This window comes from Bombina bombina, chromosome 3 (genome assembly GCF_027579735.1).
Source record: "Bombina bombina isolate aBomBom1 chromosome 3, aBomBom1.pri, whole genome shotgun sequence".
In the NCBI taxonomy this organism is placed as follows: Eukaryota; Metazoa; Chordata; class Amphibia; order Anura; family Bombinatoridae; genus Bombina; species Bombina bombina.
This window is the reverse complement of record NC_069501.1, coordinates 520,273,067-520,294,010: the sequence shown is the minus strand read 5'-3', so window position 1 is coordinate 520,294,010 and position 20,944 is coordinate 520,273,067. Positions and strand designations below refer to the sequence as shown.

At 38.4% G+C, this 20,944-nt stretch overlaps 1 protein-coding gene across 1 annotated transcript in view; it reads right to left on the bottom strand.

The window, feature by feature from the left end:
* The window catches only part of CUEDC1 (CUE domain containing 1), a 472,989-nt gene that overhangs the window by 66,966 nt on the left and 385,079 nt on the right, over positions 1 to 20,944 (bottom strand). Inside the window, exon 6 of the mRNA XM_053706942.1 lies at positions 416 to 599. Within this exon, the coding sequence (XP_053562917.1) occupies positions 416 to 599 (184 nt within the window). The remainder of the gene's footprint in view (positions 1 to 415; positions 600 to 20,944) is intronic.

Below are 20,944 nucleotides of genomic sequence, written 5' to 3'. Positions count from 1 at the left end.
AACATTATTTGATATTGAAAAATAAAAACCGAAGATCCACCTGCACTATACCCCTTCTGCCTTGCCGCCTTGCTTCTGTACTAATCAGCGTCGCTAACTTCTCTAATACCAGGTAAATATGGCAGCGAACTCCCCCCACCGTTACGTAGCTGCCTTCTTCTTCAAATGATCAGCAAATCAGAATCCAATCCTCGGTCAGAATTGGTATTAGAGAAGTTAGCGACGGTGATTAGTACAGAAGCAAGGCGGCAAGGCAGAAGGGGTATAGTGCAGGCGGATCTTCGGTTTTTATTTTTAAGTGTTTACTGTCCCTTTAAGCAAAAAAAAATAAAAAAAAATTTAGGTTTAACAATAGAGTTTTATTTATTTGCTTCTTAATCTACATATAGATTATCATGTATAGCAAATAGTTTACCCCTTTCTAGAGCAATAAGAAATTCTCTGTTTCTTTGAAGTTCCCTCATAAACTCCTCATTTTGTAAGAAAAGAGCAATCCGTTCATCTTCCAAGTATTGTTTTAGTTTCATTTCCTGGTGTATGGTGTTCAGCTCCTTTTTAGTTTCTTCACAGCGTAATGCCGAAAGATCACTTTGTGAACTCTAAAAAAGATGGAAAGTCAAATATATTTGTCATTTATCTCTTAAATATTACATACGGATAGTAGGTTTGTAGCAGAATTAAAAATAATGAAGACAACAAAGGATAAATAATAAATAATGCCCGTAGATTATAAATGGAATTGTTCAAAGAAATTTAAAATGAAGATTTTTTTTTGTTTTATTACATCCATCAAATGCTTTATAGTTGTACAGAAATTGAAGTATACAACGATATGTAAATGGATACAGCTTTCTATAGTAATTGAGAAACACACTTTTTGCGATTAAATTACATACAGTGCTGTAAAATAGATAATAAAAAAAGGTTACAGATGGTCGTGTTAGACACCCCCTCTGAGGAAGTGCGATTGTGAAAGGCGCGTCAGGGGTGTCTTCCCCGGAGCTTAGTCTCAGTCATTATCTCAAGTTACAATTAGTGTTCCCTCTAAGACACATTTTGTGAGTGACCCAGCAGTGAAACAGTTAACCTTGTTGTCTACATTATGTACTGTTTGCTAACTGCAGGGTGTGTTTACCTTATTAACTGTTTCACTTCTGGGACGGACACAAAATGTGTCTTTTAGGTGTGATATGAACTCTTATTAAAGGGACATTAATCTCAAAATTTTTCTTTCATGATTCAGATAGAGAATACAATTTTAAACAACTTTCTAATTTACTTTTATTATCTAATTTGCTTAATTCTCTTGATATTCTTTCCTCAAAAGCATATCTAGATAGTCTCAGTAGCTGCTGATTAGTGGCTGCACATAGATGCCTTGTGTGATTGGCTGACCCATGTGCATTGATATTTCTTCAACAAAGGATGTTTAAAGAAAGAAGCAAATTAGATAATAGAAGTAAATTGGAATGTTGTTTAAAAACATAATTTATGTAAGAACTTACCTGATAAATTCATTTCTTTCATATTGGCAAGAGTCCATGAGCTAGTGACGTATGGGATATACAATCCTACCAGGAGGGGCAAAGTTTCCCAAACCTCAAAATGCCTATAAATACACCCCTCACCACAACCACAATTCAGTTTAATTAATAGCCAAGTAGTGGTGTGAAAAAGAAAGGAATAAAAAGCATCAACAAAGGAATTTGGAAATAATTGTGCTTTATACAAAAAAATCAGAACCACCATAAAAAGGGTGGGCCTCAAGGACTCTTGCCAATATGAAAGAAATGAATTTATCAGGTAAATTCTTACATAAATTATGTTTTCTTTCATGTAATTGGCAAGAGTCCATGAGCTAGTGACGTATGGGATAGCAATACCCAAGAAGTGGAACTCCACGCAAGAGTCACTAGAGAGGGAGGGATAAATTAAAAACAGCCATGTCGCTGAAAAAAATTAATCCACAATGCAAATAGAAGTTTATTCTCATAAATGAAAGGAAAAAACTTAAATCATAAGCAGAAGAATCAAACTGAAACAGCTGCCTGAAGTACTTTTCTACCAAAAACTGCTTTCGAAGAAGCAAATACATCAAAATGGTAGAATTTAGTAAATGTATGCAAAGAAGACCAAGTTGCTGCTTTGCAAATCTGATCAACTGAAGCTTCATTCTTAAAAGCTCAAGAAGTGGAGACTGATCTAGTAGCATGAGCTGTAATCCTCTGAGGCAGGGCCTGACCCGACTCCAAATAAGCGTGATGAGTCAAAAGCTTTAACCACGATGCCAAAGAAACGGCAGAAGCCTTCTGACATTTCCTGGAACCAGAAAGGATAACAAATAGACTAGAAGTCTTCCTGAAATCTTTAGTAGCTTCAACATAATATTTCAGAGCTCTCACCACATCCAAAGAATGTAAGGATCTCTCCAAAGAATTCTTAGGATTAGGATACAAGGAAAGGACAACAATTTCTATATTAATGTTGCTAGAATTCACAAACTTAGATAAGAATTTAAATGAAGTCCGCAAAACTGCCTTATCCTGATGAAAAATCAGAAAGGAGATTCACAAGAGAGAGCAAATAATTCAGCAACTCTTCTAGCAGAAGAGATGGCCAAAAGAAACAATACTTTCCAAGAAAGTATTTAAATATCCAAAGAATGCATAGGCTTAAATGGAGGAGCCTGTAAAGCCTTAAAACCAAATTAAAACTCCAAGAAGAAGAGATTGATTTAATGACAGACTTGATATGAACCAAAGCCTGAACAAAACAGTGAATATCAGGAAGATTAGCAATCTTCCTGTGAAATAAAACAGAAAGAGCAGAGATTTGTCCCTTCAAGGAACTTGCAGACAAACCCTTATCCAAACTATCCTGAAGAAACTGTAAAATTCTAGAAATTCTAAAAGAATGCCAAGAGAATTTATAAAAGAAACACCATGAAATGTAAGTCTTTCAAACTCGATAATAAATCTTTCTAGAAACAGAATTACGAGCCTGCAACATAGTATTAATCACAAAGTCAGAGAAACCTCTAAGACTAAGCACAACACGTTCAATTTCCATACCTTCAGATTTAAAATTTTTAAATCCTGATGGAAAAAAACAGACCTTGAAACAGAAGGTCCGGCCTTAATGGAAGTGGCCAAGGTTGGCAACTGGATATCCAAACAAGATCTGCATACCAAAACCTGTGAGGCCATGCTGGATCCACCAGCAGCACAAACTATTGTTTCATGATGATTTTGAAGATCACTCTTGGAAGAAAAAATAAAGGCAGGAAAAATATAAGCAGGTTGATAACACCAAGGAAGTGTCAACGCATCCACTGCTTCCGCCCTAGGATCCCTGGACCTGGACAGGTACCTGGTAAGTTTCTTGTTTAGATGAGAAGCCATCAGATCTATTTCTGAAAGACCCCACATCTGAACAACCTAAGAAAATACATCTGGATGGAGGGACTACTCCCCCGGATGTAAAGTCTGAAGGCTGAAATAATCCGCTTCCGAATTGTCTATACCTGGGATATGAACCACAGAATTTAGACAGGAGCTAGAATCCACCCAAGCAAGTATCCGGGATACTTGTTTCATAGCTTAAGGACTGTGAGTCTCATCCTGATGATTGACAAATGCCACAGTTGTGATATTGTCTGTCTGAAAACAAAAGAACGGTTCTCTCGTCAACAGAGGCCAAATCTGAAGAGCCCTGAAAATCTCAGGGAGTTCCAAAATATTGATTGGTAATCTCGCCTCTTAAGGTTTCCAAACCCCTTGCATTGTCAGAGATCCCCAAACAACTCCCCAACGTGAAAGACTGGCATCTGTTGAGATCACAGTCCAGGTTGGACGAACAAAATCGGCCCCTAGAACTATACAATGGTGATTTAACAACCAAGTCAGAGATAGTAGAACATTGGGATTTAAGGATATTAATTGTGATATCCTTGAAAAAACCCTACACCATTGGTTCAGCACACAAAGCTGGAGAGGTCTCATATGAAAACGAGCAAAAGAGGATTGCGTCCGATGCTGCAGTCATGAGACCTAAAACTTCCATGCACATAGCTACTGAAGGGAATGACAGACTGAAGGTTCCGACAGGCTGCAACCAATTCAAAACGTCTCTTGTCTGATAGAGACAGAGTCATGGACACTGAATCTATCTGGAAACCTAAAAAGGTGTCCCTTGTCTGAGGAATCAAAGAACTTTTTAGTAAATTTATCCTCCAACCATGTTTTCGAAGAAACAACACTAGTTGATTTGTGTAAGATTCTGCAGAATATAAAGACTGAGCTAATACCAAGAAATCGTCCAAATAAGGAAAAACCGCAATACCACGTTTTCTGATTACAGAGAGTAGGGCACCAAGAACCTTAGAAAAGATTCTTGGAGCTGTCACTAGGCCAAAAGGAAGAGAGAGACAAAATGGTAAAGCTTGTTTAGAAAAGAGAATCTCAGAAACTGAAAATGAACTGGATTAATCAGAGTATGAAGATATGCACCCTGTAAGTCTATGGTGGACATATAATGCCCTTACTGAACAAAAGGCAGAATAGTCCATATAGTTACCATTTTGAAAGTTGGTACTCTTACATAACGATTCAAAAAATGTTCAGATCCCGAACTGGCCTGAATAAATTTTTTCTTTCTTTCTTTGGGACAATGAATAGATTTGAATAAAACCCCAAACCCTGTTCCTGAAACGGAACTGGCATGATTACCCCTGAAACTCCAGGTCTGAAACACACTTCAGGAAAGCCTGAGCCTTTACTGGATTTGCTGGAATGCGTGAGAGAAAATATCTTCTCACAGGAGCTCTTACTCTGAATCCTATTTGGTACCCCTGAGAAAACTTAATCTGTCCCCTACCAGCTGAGCTGGAATGACGGCCGCACCTATATGTGAACTTAGGGGCTGGCTTTGGTTCCTTAAAAGGCTTGGATTTAATCCAATTTGAAGAAAAATTCCAATTGGAAACAGATTCCTTGGGGAAGGACTAGGTTTCTGTTCCTTATTTAGTCGAAAGGAACGAAAACGGTTAGAAGCTTTAGATTTACCATTAAGTCTTATCCTAAGGCAAAAAAACTCCCTTCCCCCAGTGACAGTTGAAATAATTAAATCCAACTGAGAGCCAAATAACTTATTACCTTGGAAAGAAAGAGATAGCAATCTGGACTTAGAAGTCATGTCAGAATTCCAAGATTTAAAGGGACACTGAACCTAAATTTTTTATTTCGTGATTCAGATAGAGCATGCAATTTTAAAGTGAAGGTAAACTTCGCCTGATTCGATTAGTGGCAATGTAAATAATTAAAAAATTAGAGGGACTTTAATTCATCTTTTTTTTTTTTTTTTATATATTTACCTAGTTATAAGCGTTTTTGTTAGCAATTTCCAATCGTTTCCAAACAGCCCGTTTTTTTGGGTTTTTTTTCTTTGGTCCGGTCACGTTCTTGAACCAGCCAATAGTGAGTCTGGCCGTTAGGCGGCCGTCATTTGACGTCAGAACATTGTTGGAACTTGTGCGCATGCGTTGGAATTATTTGCTTATACTTCCTACCCGGGCTCGCTCCAGTTTATCGCATGCGCAATTGGGAAAGAGACCATCATACATTGACTCCGTCCTCTATCTCACTCACGCAGGCGCAAATAGAAGAGAAGCCGAGGTGTGCGCATGCGCACTTTGTCCGGCAATCGAGAACGCGCATTTGATGTACGTATAGAGCGGGTGGGACCGCTCTGTACGTAAGAGACTGTAAAATCCGGAAATTGATGGAGGGAGGAGCGAAGACCAGCAAAATACGTAAAAATATATAGTTATAAATACAATAAAACATATTGAAATAATTTAAAAAAACATAGCGATCACACTATATAGTATCTTAGTAATATAGTAAAGGTGAGAAAACAGGGAAACTTTACCTTCACTTTAAGTAACTTTCTAATTTACTCCTATTATCAATTTTTCTTTGTTCTCTTGCTATCTTTATTTAACAAGGAAGGCATCTAAGCTTTTTTATTGGTTCAGAACCCTGGACAGCACTTTTTTATTGGTGGATGAATTTATCCACCAATCAGCAAGGACAACCCAGGTTGTTCACCAAAAATGGGCCGGCATCTAAACTTACATTCTTGCATTTCAAATAAAGATACCAAAAGAATGAAGAAAATATGATAATAGGAGTAAATTAGAAAGATGCTTAAAATGTCATGCTCTATCTGAATCATGAAAGAAAAAATTTGGGTTCAGTGTCCCTTTAAGCCACAAAGCTCGTCTAGCTAAAATAGCTAGATTTAACATCAATTTTGATTAAAAAAATGGCATCACAAATAAACTGAATAGCATGTTGAAGCAAGAAAACAATGCTAGACAAATCCTAATCCAATTCTTGTTGCGCTAATTTTCCAACCAAAAAGTTGATGCAGCTGCAACATCAGTCAAAGAAAATGCAGGCCTGAGAAGATGACCCGAATATAAATAGGCTTTCTTTAGATAAGATTCAAATTTCCTATCTAAAGGATCTTAAAAAAGAAGTACTATCTTCCATAGGAATAGTAGTACGCTAAGCAAGAGAAGAGATAGCCCCATAAACTTTGGGGATCTTTTCCCAAAACTCCAATGTAACTGCTGGCAAAGGATACAATTCTTTTTTTTTTTTTTAAAACCTTTAAAGAAGGAATAAAAGAAGTACAAAGCCTATTCCATTCCTTAGAAATCATATCAGAAATAGCATTAGGAACTGGAAAAACCACAGGAGGTTTTATAAACAGAATTTAAACGTTTACTAGTTTTAATATCAAGAGGACTAGTCTCCTCAATATCCAATATAATCAAAACTTCTTTAACAAAGAACGAATGTACTCCATTTTAAATAAATAAGTAGATTTGTCAGTGTCAATATATGAGGAAAGATCTTCTGAATCAGATAGATCCTCATCAGAGGAGGATAATTCAGTATGTTGTCGGTCATTTGAAATTTCATCAACTTTATGAGAAGTTTTAAAAGACCTTTACATTTATTAGAAGGCGGGATGGCAGACAAAGCCTTCTGAATAGAATCAGCAATAAAATCTTATAAATTCAAAGGTATATCTTGTACATTAGATGTTAAAGGAACAGCAACAGGCAATGTACTATTACTGATGGACACATTCTCTGCATGAAAAAGTTTATCATGACAACTTATTACAAACCACAGCTGGAGATACAACCACAAGATTACAGCAAATGTACTTAGCTTTGGTAGAAACTGTTATCAGTCAGAAGGGTTCCAACAGTGATTTCTGAGACAGGATCAGATTGAGACATCTTGCAAATGTTAGAGAAAAAAACAACATATAAAGCAAAACTATCAATTTTCTTATATGGCAGTTTCAGGAATGGGGAAAAAATGCAAACAGCATAGCCCTCTGATAGAGAAAAAAGGCAAGAGGGATATAGGAATGAGGTTTAAAATAATGAAAATATTTGGCGCCAAGTATGACGCACAAACAAACAGAGAACATTTTTTGGCGCTAACATCATCCGGAAATGACACACTCACGTCATTGAAGACGAAACCATGTGAAAGGACTCAGCGTCGACAAAGACGGAAATGATGAATTTGCATCATCGAACGTAACTTTGCGCCAAAAAAAAAATCTTGCGCCAAAAATGACGCAATATACTTTGGCATTTCGCGCCCTCGCGAGTCTAATTCTGCCCGTGAATTTTAAAATGACAGTCAATTGAAAAAAAGACTATACCCCTGCAAAGAAATACATTTTCCTAAAAAATGCATTTCTCAGATATGAAACTGACAGTCTGCAAAAGGAAATATACTGAAACCTGAATCATGCCAAATATAAGTACAAAACATATATTTAGAACTTTATATAAATACATAAAGTGCCAAACCATAGCTGAGAGTGTCTTAAGTAATGAAAACATACTTATCAAAAGACACCCATCCGCACATAGCAGATAGCCAAACCAGTACTGAAACAGATATCAGTAGAGGTAATGGTATATGAGAGTATATCGTTGATCTGAAAAGGGAGGTAGGAGATTAATCTCTACAACCGATAACAGAGAACCTATTAAATAGATCTCCCGTGAGAAAAACCATTGCATTCAATAGTTGATACTCCCTTCACATCCCTCTGACATTCACTGTACTCTGAGAGGAATCAGGCTTCAAAATGCTGAGAAGCGCATATCAACGTAGAATCTAAGCACAAACTTACTTCACCACCTCCATAGGAGGCAAAGTTTGTAAAAACTGAATTGTGGGTGTGGTGAGGGGTGTATTTATAGGCATTTTGAGGTTTGGGAAACTTTGCCCCTCCTGGTAGGATTGTATATCCCATACGTCACTAGCTCATGGACTCTTGCCAATTACATGAAATAAATTGTATTCTCTATCTAAATCATGAAAGAAAAATTCTGGGTGTAATGTCCCTTTAAGACTTCACTATCTGATTCTGCTAGATAGCGATAATGGTAATATGGCTCCCTCTATAGAAGGAGATTAGCATGAGTTTAGATGTAATATCTAATACTATATGAGATAATATACCACTCAATTACTCTTGATTTAGATATTATTGTATGATATTATATCTGATGGATTATAGCACAAATATATATATATATATATATATATATATAGACCTCACACTCCTCTGACGAAGAAGTATCCAGTAACTTCAAAACGCGTAAGGACGCCTGAGTGGGCTTACAGAAACCATTTCTTTGACCGGCAGCACTCTGGTTTGCCCTATGAAACCAGCATTATTTAACATAACTGACTTTTTTATTACTTAGCATTTTTTATATGCCCCATAGCTCTTAAACGTTTTGTTGTCAGCATTTGTTACATTCACTTTATAAGAGACTACTGCTACTACCTTTGTTGATCAGAGGCACATTTGGGGATTATTATTTATTGCTATTAAGCTTAACTCATTATGGATTGAGGTTGAACACTGTAAGTGTGTTTCCTATTTGTTCGAAACTAATACATTTCTTGTACATTTACCACAGAATTACGCTATGTTATTTTCCTCTTTCCCTATGTTTCTACTACTGGAATAACGCTCCCATTATCCATACTCCTGAGGACACCAAGATCCCGGTTTTCTGGATTTGAAAATTACACCAACCCAGGGGCCGAGCTGAAAAAATAGCTAACTTGAATCACCACTTTGATACACATGGAGACAAGATCTAGAAAAAAGGTCTAAAGTGGAGAAAACACACAAGTTTTTGCTTAAGGGAACACAAGAAGATCTACCTGACTCACATAGAGCCGATATCTTACCTCATATGATTGAGGTTCATTCTGGTAAGCAGATATCCATTCACCTATATACATCAGCTCATTTTGGATCTACGAACTAAGTGATTTTCTACATACTGTTCCAATTATACAGACTAATATGTAAACCACATTTTTATAGAGTTTGTTATTGTGCGCTAGTTTTCTATTATTGATTTCCTATTGATTTTCACATTACACACATATATATATATATATATACACACACATATACATATATACACACACACATACATACTAGCTGTTGCACGAGGCTTTGCTTGCATGGATTTTGTGATTTGTAAAAAAAAATAGCGAAAAACGCAATCACTCGCAAAGACGTGTGCCTGTTAAGGTTGCACACTCGCTGACCCTCCGTAGCGCTGCCATTACAAGTTTCTGAAAAGTCTCCTTGTGCGTGCGATATGGTGGCGCTAAGCTCCATACTGCACAAAATCCAAGGGCTGCTTGACATGCTCATGCATGCTTTCCCCATAGACATCAATGGGGAGAGAATGTTAGAATGAAGCGTCGAATGAAAAGTTGCGTAATGCAACCCCATTGATGTCTATGGGGAAAAAAGTTATGTTTAAACCTAACACCCTAACATAAACCCAGAGTCTAAACACCCCTAATCTGTCGCCCCCGACATCACTGATTTGAATAGCCAAAATAATTTCATTAGCTCTCATCCTATTGGCTGATTTGAACAACCAATAGGATTTCAGTAGCTCTAATCCTATTGGCTGATTTGAATTTCAAAAATCAAATCAGTCAATAGAAATGCAAGGGAAACCATTTTGAAAAGGCTCCGTTGCATTGAAGATTTAGTGTACGGCGGTGTCCGTATGAAGAGGACGCTGCACTCTGGATTTCTTCAAGGATGGACCCACTCCATGCCGCCGGGATAAAGATAGAAGACGCAGCCTGGATAGATGAAGACCTCGCCGCCTGGATGTCCGGACTTCAGAAACTGTGAGTGGATCTTCGGTGGTAAGTGTTAGGTTTTTTAAAATCTTTTTGTGTGGGTTTTTTTTTTTTAGATTAGGGTTTGGGCTTTTTTAACCCTTTGAGTGCTAAGCACTTTCCCACCTGGGTGCTAATAGGTTTTTTTAATTTTTTTTTTTTTTTTACAGACCCCCAAGACTTACACTGTTGGAAAGGTTAGGCGATTACCTTTCCAACAGTGGGTCTTGGGGGTCTGTAGCTGCTTAGATGCCTGAGATACAGGCTTCTAAGCAGCATGCCCCCTCCTCCTATACTTAACATTGTTAAGTATAAATAAAGTTGCGTGGTGACGTCATCACGTCATTGCGCGTGACTTCACCGCGCATCACGTGAATCCCAGGCGATGCCTGTCACTCTACAGGCACGATCGCCGGGTTAGGAGCAGTTAGGAGCCCCCAGATCTCCCTCAAGGTGGGAGAGTGCTCATGACGGCTCTGAGCCGTCATTAGCACCAGAGTGAGAAACTATGTGATGGCTCAGAGCCGTCATTAGCACTCAAAGGGTTAAAGGGACACTGAACCCAAATTTTTTCTATCGTGATTCGGATAGAGCATGCAATTTTAAGCAACTTTCTAATTTACTCCTATTATCAAATAATTATCATTTTCTTAGTATCTTTATTTGAAATGCAAGAATGTAAGTTTAGATGCCGGCCCATTTTTTGTGAACACACTGTGTTCACCTTGCTGATTGGTGGGTAAATTCACCTACCAATAAACAAGTGCTTTCCATGGTTCTGAACCAAAAAATAGCTTAGATGCCTTCCTTTTCAAATAAAGAAAGCAAGAGAACGAAGAAAAATTGATAATAGGAGTAAATTAGAAAGTTGTTTAAAATTGCATGCTCTATCTGAATCACGAAAGAAAAAATTTGGGTTCAGTGTCCCTTTAAAAGAGCAGAATGACCTTTTCAGGGCAATGTAAAAGAGCTGAATGCCCTTTTAAGGGCAATTCCTATATTATATAAATGCCCTTTTCAGGGCAATGGGTAGCTTAGGTTTTTGTTAGAGTTACGTTTTTTATTTTGGGGGGTTGGTTGGGTGGTGGGTTTTACTGTTGGGGGGTCTTTGTATTTTGTTCCAGGTAAAAGAGCTGATTTCTTTAGGGCAATGCCCTACAAAAGGCCCTTTTAAGGGCTATTAGTAGTTTATTGTAGGCTAGGTTTTTTTTTTATTTTGGGGGGGCTTTTTATTTTTATAGGGCTATTAGATTATGTGTAATTTTTTTTATTTTTGATAATTTCACTTGTTATTTTTCGTAATTTAGTATTTTTTGTAATTTTACACTTAATTTTTTTTAGTAGTGTTAGTTTTTTTTTCTATGTGTAATTTAGTTTTTTTAATGGGTAGTTATTTTAATTTTAGTATAATAGTTTAGTATAATAGTTATGTTAGGTTAATTTATAGTTTAAACTTAGTTTTTTTTTAATTAGTTTTTATATATTTTAAGATAGTGATATTGTAATTTTAATTTAAAGTTAGGGGGTTGTTAGGTTTAGGGGTTAATAGTTTAATTTAGTTTTTTGCTGACAATGTGAGGTCATAACAGACCTGGAAAAATTATTTTATAACTATCATCTCTCATCTATCTTTCTTCACTCCCTCCTCACTTTAATCTCTTTTTTTACCCCCTCCCTTCTCTCTCAGGCCATGGAGTAAATGTATTAAATGGCAAGCGGACAGACATGATTCGCTAATCATGTCGGCTCTACATCGCTAAATGCAAACAGCTTACGCTGTTGTGCAATTTATCATTGCACAAGCATTTCTAGTGAAATGCTAGTGCAATGCTGCCCCCTGCTCACCGGCGGCCAATCGGCCGCTAGCAGGGGAGTCAATCATCCTGATCGGATCGGGATGATTTCAGTTAGGTGGCGGAGAAGTTAAGTAGCAGCACTCTTAACTATCGGTGTAGAATGCAGCACCTGCTGCATAATAAATTAACCCTATATCCTCTCTTTACTCACTCTTTCTTTTCTCTTCAATCTCTCAACTCTATCTTTTCCTTCACTTTCATTTTTCCTCTCCAATCTCTCTCTGCCCCTGTTTACCCTCTCAGAAGTAACAGTCTAAGCACTAATGGGGTCCTTATAGCCCTAGAGGAATAACATATCCTTGCTCTTTCATGAATATATAATATCGCTTTAGATAATATTTGTAGACATCCACTAACTTTCACTTGCTGCTGTTAAATTTCCACTCGCCAATGGCGAGTGGAAATTTTGAGCCCTGTATATATACACACAGACTTTAATTTCAGCTGCCCCACTGCTCTCTGCAGACAGCCTGATTTAAAGTATATCTGCCCCAGAATTGCAAGCAATACACAGACCTACATTTCAGCTGTTCCACTGCTCTCTGCAAACAAGTAGCCTCTGGAATCGCTGGAATCCAGACGCACCCTCCACCTTTCCAGCCTTGTGTTTAAGAGCTTTTCTGGGAAGCTCCCACCCTACCTGAGCAGAATGCTCTCCCCTGCTATTCCCACCTCCTATAACCTCTGATCCAGTACCAGCACATTATTTAGTCTGCCTCTTTACAAAAAGAAAGCAACTCGATCCTCCTTTTCCTACAGAGCACCACAATTATGGAACAACCTCCTGCACACTTTCAAACCTTCCCCAAGCCTAAAATCCTTTAAGAGATCCCTCTATACATATCTCAAAACAGAATGCACCTGTCATGGTTGATTATATATTTCTTACCTGTTCTATGTTAAATGTTGCATATATTGTGTATTATTATTGTTTTTGTATTTTATTGTACCCTATTGTATCAATGCAATATATATATATATATATATATATATATATATATATATATATATATATATATACACACACATATACATATCTACACACACACACATACATACAAACATACAAGTATATATAGGTGTGTATATATATATATATATATATATATCAATATATGTGTGTGTGGTGTGTGTTTATATATATATATATATATATATATATATCTATATATATCAATATATGTGTGTGTGGTGTGTGTATATATATATATATATATATATATATATAGATAGATAGATAGATAGATAGATAGATAGATATAGATATATATATCTTATTTTAAAATACATAGAGCATATTCTCATATTCTGATGTGTGCAGAACTTTGGAATGTGATATATTTACAGTAAATACACAGTATAGCACTTTATTAAATATGAATATTGCATAAATATGTTTTTTTCATGTTTTCATCTACTTAACTGCAAAGAAGGGGGAGGAGCCCAGAATCAAGTTGTGAGGATTGTCTAACCTGGCAAGGCAAGCAGTGTTATTGGCTTTCCACATAGTACTTTTCGTTTTAAAAGCCTAGTGTTTTGACTCACTGTCTTTTTATTCAATCCATGTATTTAAATTATTGTATACATTCTTTATGATATTTTTTTATCATTTTTTAAAGGGACACTGTACCCAAAGATTTTCTTTTGTGATTCAGATTGAGCATGAAATTTTAAGCAACTTTCTAATTCACTCCTATTATCAAATTTTCTTCATTCTCTTGGTATCTTTATTTGAAATGCAAGAATGTAAGTTTAGATGCCGGCCCATTTTTGGTGAAGAAACCTGGGTTGTCCTTGCTGATTGGTGGATAAATCCATCCACCAATAAAAAAGTGCTGTCCAGAGTACTGAAACCAAAAAAAAAGCTTAGATGCCTTCTTTTTCAAATAATGATAGCAAGAGACAGAAGAAAAATTGATAATAGGAGTAAATTAGAAAGTTGCTTAAAATTGCATGCTCTTTCTGAATTACAAAAGAAAAAAATTGGGTACAGTGTCCCTTTAATAACAAACAATTTTAACTTAAAATGTCCCTTGTCTTTGGAGCTGTCAATAGTTGAACATATTTAAATATCTATCTAAAATACAGATAGCGGCAGAAAACAGGGTATACATATTCTTATATAATTGATTCTTATATAATTTTCATAGTTATTTTTCCACAAACATAGGCGCTCTAACTTATTGTGGAAAGCACACATATATATATATATATATATATATATATATATATACACAAATACACACACATACACATATAAGTCTATATATGTATGCATTTGTATTTATTTGTTTATATGTGTACTAGTCCTAAAGCCCGTTCACAGGGGCCATTTTTTGCAGTACAGCGGTCCCACCCCTTGCTCTCTCTCTCCCCCTCTCTTTTGCTCTCTCTTCCCCCTCTCTTTTGCTCTTTCTCTCCCCCTCTCTTTTGCGCTCTCTCTCCCCCCTCTCTTTTGCGCTCTCTCTCCCCCTCTCTTTTGCGCTCTCTCTCCCCCTCTCTTTTGCGCTCTCTCTCCCCCTCTCTTTCGCGCTCTCTCTCCCCCTCTCTTTCGCGCTCTCTCTCCCCCTCTCTTTCGCGCTCTCTCTCTCCCCCTCTCTCTAGCGCTCTCTCTCTCCCCCTCTCTCTAGCGCTCTCTCTCTCCCCCTCTCTCTAGCGCTCTCTCTCCCCCTCTCTCTCCCCCTCTCTTTCGCACTCTCTCCCCCTCTCGTTCGCGCTCTCTCTCCCCCTCTCTTTCACGCTCTCTCTCCCCCTCTCTTTCACGCTCTCTCTCCCCCTCTCTTTTGCGCTCTCTCTCCCCTCTTTTGCGCTCTCTCTCCCCCCTCTCTTTTGCGCTCTCTCTCCCCCCTATTTTGTGCTCTCTCCCCCTCTCTTTTGCGCTCTCTCCCCCTCTCTTTTGCGCTCTCTCTCCCACCCCTTGCTCGCTCTCTATCTCCCCTCTCTTTTGTGCTGTCTCTCCTCTCTCTTTTGTGCTGTCTCTCCTCTCTCTTTTGTGCTGTCTCTCCTCTCTCTTTTGTGCTGTCTTTGTCTCTCCTCTCTCTTTTGTGCTGTCTTTGTCTCTCCTCTCTCTTTTGTGCTGTCTCTGTCTCTCCTCTCTCTTTTGTGCTGTCTCTCCTCTCTCTTTTGTGCTGTTTCTGTCTCTCTCCTCTCGTTTGTGCTGTCTCTGTCTCTCCTCTCTCTTTTGTGCTGTCTCTGCCTCTCCTCTCTCTTTTGTGCTGTCTCTCCTCTCTCATTTGTGCCGTCTCTGTCTCTCCTCTCTCTTTTGTGCTGTCTCTGTCTCTCCTCTCTCTTTTGTGCTGTCTCTGTCTCTCCTCTCTCTTTTGTGCTGTCTCTGTCTCTCCTCTCTCATTTGTGCTGTCTCTGTCTCTCCTCTCTCTTTTGTGCTGTCTCTGTCTCTCCTCTCTCTTTTGTGCTGTCTCTCCTCTCTCATTTGTGCTGTCTCTCCTCTCTCATTTGTGCTGTCTCTGTCTCTCCTCTCTCTTTTGTGCTGTCTCTGTCTCTCCTCTCTCTTTTGTGCTGTCTCTGTCTCTCCTCTCTCTTTTGTGCTGTCTCTGTCTCTCCTCTCTCTTTTGTGCTGTCTCTGTCTCTCCTCTCTCTTTTGTGCTGTCTCTCCTCTCTCATTTGTGCTGTCTCTCCTCTCTCATTTGTGCTATCTCTGTCTCTCCTCTCTCATTTGTGCTGTCTCTGTCTCTCCTCTCTCTTTTGTGCTACCTCTGTCTCTCCTTTCTCTTTTGTGCTGCCTCTGTCTCTCCACTCTCTTTTGTGCTGTCTCTGTCTCTCCTCTCTCTTTTGTGCCGTCTCTGTCTCTCCTCTCTCTTTTGTGCTGTCTCTGTCTCTCCTTTCTCTTTTGTGCTGCCTCCGTCTCTCCTCTCTCTTTTGTGCTGTCTCTGTCTCTCCTCTCTCTTTTGTGCTGTCTCTGTCTCTCCTCTCTCTTTTGTGCTGTCTTTGTCTCTCCTCTCTCTTTTGTGCTGTCTTTGTCTCTCCTCTCTCTTTTGTGCCGTCTCTGTCTCTCCTCTCTCTTATGTGCTGTCTCGGTCTCTCCTCTCTCTTTTGTGCTGAATCTGTCTCTCCTCTCTCTTTTGTGCTGTCTGTCTCTCCCCTCTCTTTTGTGCTGTCTTTGTCTCTCCTCTCTCTTTTGTGCCGTCTCTGTCTCTCCTCTCTCTTTTGTGCTGTCTGTCTCTCCTCTCGTTTGTGCTGTCTCTGTCTCTCCTCTCTCTTTTGTGCTGTCTCTGTCTCTCCTCTCTCTTTTGTGCTGTCTCTGTCTCTCCTCTCTTTTGTGCTGTCTCTGTCTCTCCTCTCTCTTTTGTGCTGTCTTTGTCTCTCCTCTCTCTTTTGTGCTGTCTCTCCTCTCTCATTTGTGCTGTCTCTCCTCTCTCCTCTCTCTTTTGTGCTGTCTCTGTCTCTCCTCTCTCTTTTGTGCTGTCTCTGTCTCTCCTCTCTCTTTTGTGCTGTCTCTGTCTCTCCTCTCTCTTTTGTGCTGTCTCTGTCTCTCCTCTCTCTTTTGTGCTGTCTCTGTCTCTCCTCTCTCTTTTGGGCTGTCTCTGTCTCTCCTCTCTCTTTTGGGCTGTCTCTGTCTCTCCTCTCTCTTTTGTGCTGTCTCTGTCTCTCCTCTCTCTTGTGTGCTGTCTCTGTCTCTCCTCTCTCTTTTGTGCTGTCTCTGTCTCTCCTCTCTCTTTTGTGCTGTCTCTGTCTCTCCTCTCTCTTTTGTGCTGTCGCTGTCTCTCCCCTCTCGTTTGTGCTGTCTCTGTCTCTCCTCTCTCTTTTGTGCTGTCTCTCCTCTCTAATTTGTGCTGTCTCTGTCTCTCCTCTCTCTTTTGTGCTGTCTCTGTCTCACCCCTCTCTTTTGTGCTGTCTCTGTCTCTCCTCTCTCTTTTGTGCTGTCTCTGTCTCTCCTCTCTCTTTTGTGCTGTCTCTGTCTCTCCTCTCTCTTTTGTGCTGTCTCTGTCTCTCCTCTCTCGTTTGTGCTGTCTCTGTCTCTCCTCTCTCGTTTGTGCTGTCTCTGTCTCTCCTCTCTCGTTTGTGCTGTCTCTGTCTCTCCTATCTCTTTTGTGCTGTCTCTCCTCTCTCATTTGTGCTGTCTCTCCTCTCTCATTTGTGCTGTCTCTCCTCTCTCATTTGTGCTGTCTCTCCTCTCTCATTTGTGCTGTCTCTGTCTCTCCTCTCTTTTGTGCTGTCTCTGTCTCACCCCTCTCATTTTTGCTGTCTCTGTCTCTCCTCTCTCTTTTGTGCTGTCTCTGCTCTCTCTTTTGTGCTGTCTCTGTCTCCCCCCTCTTTTAATCCCCCGTCTCTCTCTCTCTCCCCCATCTCTTTATCCCCCATCTTCTGCTCTGTTTCGGCAGTTGACCCCGCCCACGACGCACCCGTCGGCCACGCCCACGACACACCCGCCGGCCACGCCCACAACACACCCGCCGGCCACACCCACGACATTACACACTGACTCTGATGCCAGATGCCAGGTCAGTCGGAAAGGCCAGGTGTGTTTGTCCGCGCGCGCAGTCTCTACTGCGCATGACAGCTTCAGACAAACACATTTGGCCTTTTATAATATTGGATATTCGTCTGTAAATACATATATACACATATAAATACATAAATACATATGTAAACATATAAATACATATTTACACATATAAATAAATGCATATGCATACATATATAGACATATAATGAGACAATATAAAGCACTCATCGGACTTAAGACAACTGTGCAAAAAAATGTATTAGAGTAACGTTTTGGGGTCTTCTGACAATCAAACATTGTGAAATGAAAACATATATAGGCCTATTTGGCCCACCCTAAAATCAATTAACAAATCAGTGAGCACTGTGTGCAAAACTAAAGCTTCTTAGCATGTCTGAAAAAATGTAAACAAAACCATAAATAAATTGGTATGTGAAATAAAGAAATGTGTAAAGTGAATACTAGGATGCAATTGGCTCTGTCCACTTGTGCCAATCAGCTCTAGAAAAACAGCAATGTCTAGAGTGCTAGTGATCCGGATTGGACATAAGCCAAGCATAAACACAGCTGATAGATACAACTCATCATTGGTCAAACACTGGTATCCAATCGTACAAAGGAACAATAAACACACCCATATGGCGTGCAGTACCTGGCAAGGCTAATACAAGCAATGAGACTGCCAAGGGGTGTGTGCAACGTACAGACCCATAAACAGGCGTATGTAACCTCCTAGGGCCAATCAGATTGCAAAGCCCAAACCACGCCTACATTCTCTATCGAATGGAACAAAAGTTAACATCTAACAGGGGGAGTGGCTTCAGTGCTGACAAACTAACTAGATAGAAAATTTCTAAAATATATAACATCAGTGTCATAATTGTAACAGATCTATATGCTTTAAACCCACACTCGATCCAGCTTCTAGTGTAGTAGTGTTTATTTGCAAAAGACAAAAATAAAGTAAAAAATAAATAAAAACATAGCAGTATATTTATGAATAAATACATAAATACATATGTACACACATATAAACATACATATACATATTTAAACATGTATATGTATGTATCTCTTTATTAAAGCCCTTTGCAGTCTTTTTTTTTTTTTGCTCCTGGGACCTCATAACTTTGAGCCCTTTTTATTAGTGTACAAGTACAACTGTACTTTAAAATGTATTTTGACTGTTTTTTGCAACTTTTTTATTTACGCAAAACAGTTAAAGGAACAGTTTTTCCCAAAAGTGTTCTCCTCTTTAATTTGTTCCTAGTGATCCATTTAACCTTCTGGAGTGTATTAAATTGTTTACAACTTACTTTGGCATTTTAAATAGCCGATTTAGCTTGTGGTATCCCCACCTATACTGAAGGATTCTTGCACTTAAAGGGACACTAAACCCAAATTTTGTCTTTCAAAATTCAGGTAGAGAATACAATTTTAAACAACATTCTAATAGTCTAATTTGCTTCATTTTTTAGATATCCTTTGTTAAAGAAATTGCAATGTACATGGGTGAGTTAATCACGGGAGGTGTCTATGTGCAGCCACCAAGCCTATATAGATATGGTTTTCAGTAAAGAATATCAAGAGAATGAAGCAAATTAGATAATAGAAGTAAATTAGAAAGAAGTTTAAAATTGAATGCTCTTTCTAAATCATGAAAGAAAAAATATGGGTTTCATGTCCCTTTAAAGGGACAGTTAACTCCAAAATTTTTATTGTTTAAAGGGACATAAAACAGTATGAACTAACCTAAGTTTCTAAATATATAATGCAGCCAAAGCTTACTTTCAAAATGGTTTCTGTTTTAACACCTATTAACCTCTTTAATTCATTTAATTAATGGGCATTTCCATATATGATAGGTGCTATCCAAGCAATCACTTCTGCAGAATGCACTCATGCACATGCATGGTAGGGGGCAGAGTCACATGACATCTGACTAATGCAGTGCACAGTATAATGCTGAAGCTTTCACAAAGCATGTGACAATATCCTCATGGAAATGAGCAAACCTCTTGGCAACAAACATCAGCAGTACCTGCTGTCCATCCTCACCCCCCCCCCCTTAATTGCATAAGTAATTATCCTCACATGCACACTTTGTTATGATACCACAGAGGTTTGGAGTAGGACACTGATAAGTGGGTTGGATCAGGCTACACTCAAGTGCAAGTCATTTTGCAGATTTTTGGAAATTTTATTAAAATACTTTTTTTTTGCACACTGTTACCTCAGTTCACCCTTTTATAATATGCACATAACTCAAAATGTTTTATGACACTTTAAAAAACATAATTTATGTAAGAACTTACCTGATAAATTAATTTCTTTCATATTGGCAAGTGACATATGGGATATACAATCCTACCAGGAGGGGCAAAGTTTCCCAAACCTCAAAATGCCTATAAATACACCCCTCACCACACTCACAATTCAGTTTAACGAATAGCCAAGCAGTGGGGTGATAAAGAAAGGAGTAGAAAGCATCAACAAAGGAAATTTGGAAATAATTTTGCTTTATACAAAAAATCATAACCACCATAAAAAGGGTGGGCCTCATGGACTCTTGCCAATATGAAAGAAATTAATTTATCAGGTAAATTCTTACATAAATTATGTTTTCTTTCATGTAATTGGCAAGAGTCCATGAGCTAGTGACATATGGGATATCAATACCCAAGATGTGAGTCACTAGAGAGGGAGGGAATAAAAATAAAAACAGCCATATTTCGCTGAAAAAATTAATCCACAACCCAAAAAAAAAAAAGATTATTTTCATTTTTGGAAGAAAAAAAATTAAATAAAAAAGCAGAAGAATCAAACTGAAACAGCTGCCTGAAGAACTTCCTACCAAAAACTGCTTCCGATAAAGCAAATACATCAAAAAGGTAGAATTTAGTAAATGTATGCAAAGAGGACCAAGTCGCCGCTTTGCAAATCTGATCAACTAAAGCTTCATTCTTAAAAGACCACGAAGTGGAGACTGATCTAGTAGAATGAGCTGTAATTCTCTGAGGCGGGGCCTGACCCGACTCCAAATAAGCTTGATGAATCAAAAGTTTCAACCAAGAAGCCAAGGAAATAGCAGAAGCCTTCTGACCTTTCCTAGGACCAGAAAATAAAACAAATAGACTGGAAGTCTTCCTGAAATCTTTAGTAGCTTCCACATAATATTTCAAAGCTCTTACAACATCCAAAGAATGTAAGGATCTCTCCAAAGAATTCTTAGGATTAGGACACAAGGACACAAGGAAGGGACAACAATTTCTCTACTAATGTTGTTAGAATTCACAACCTTAGGTAAAAATTGAAAAGAAGTCCGCAAAACTGCCTTATCCTGATGAAAAATC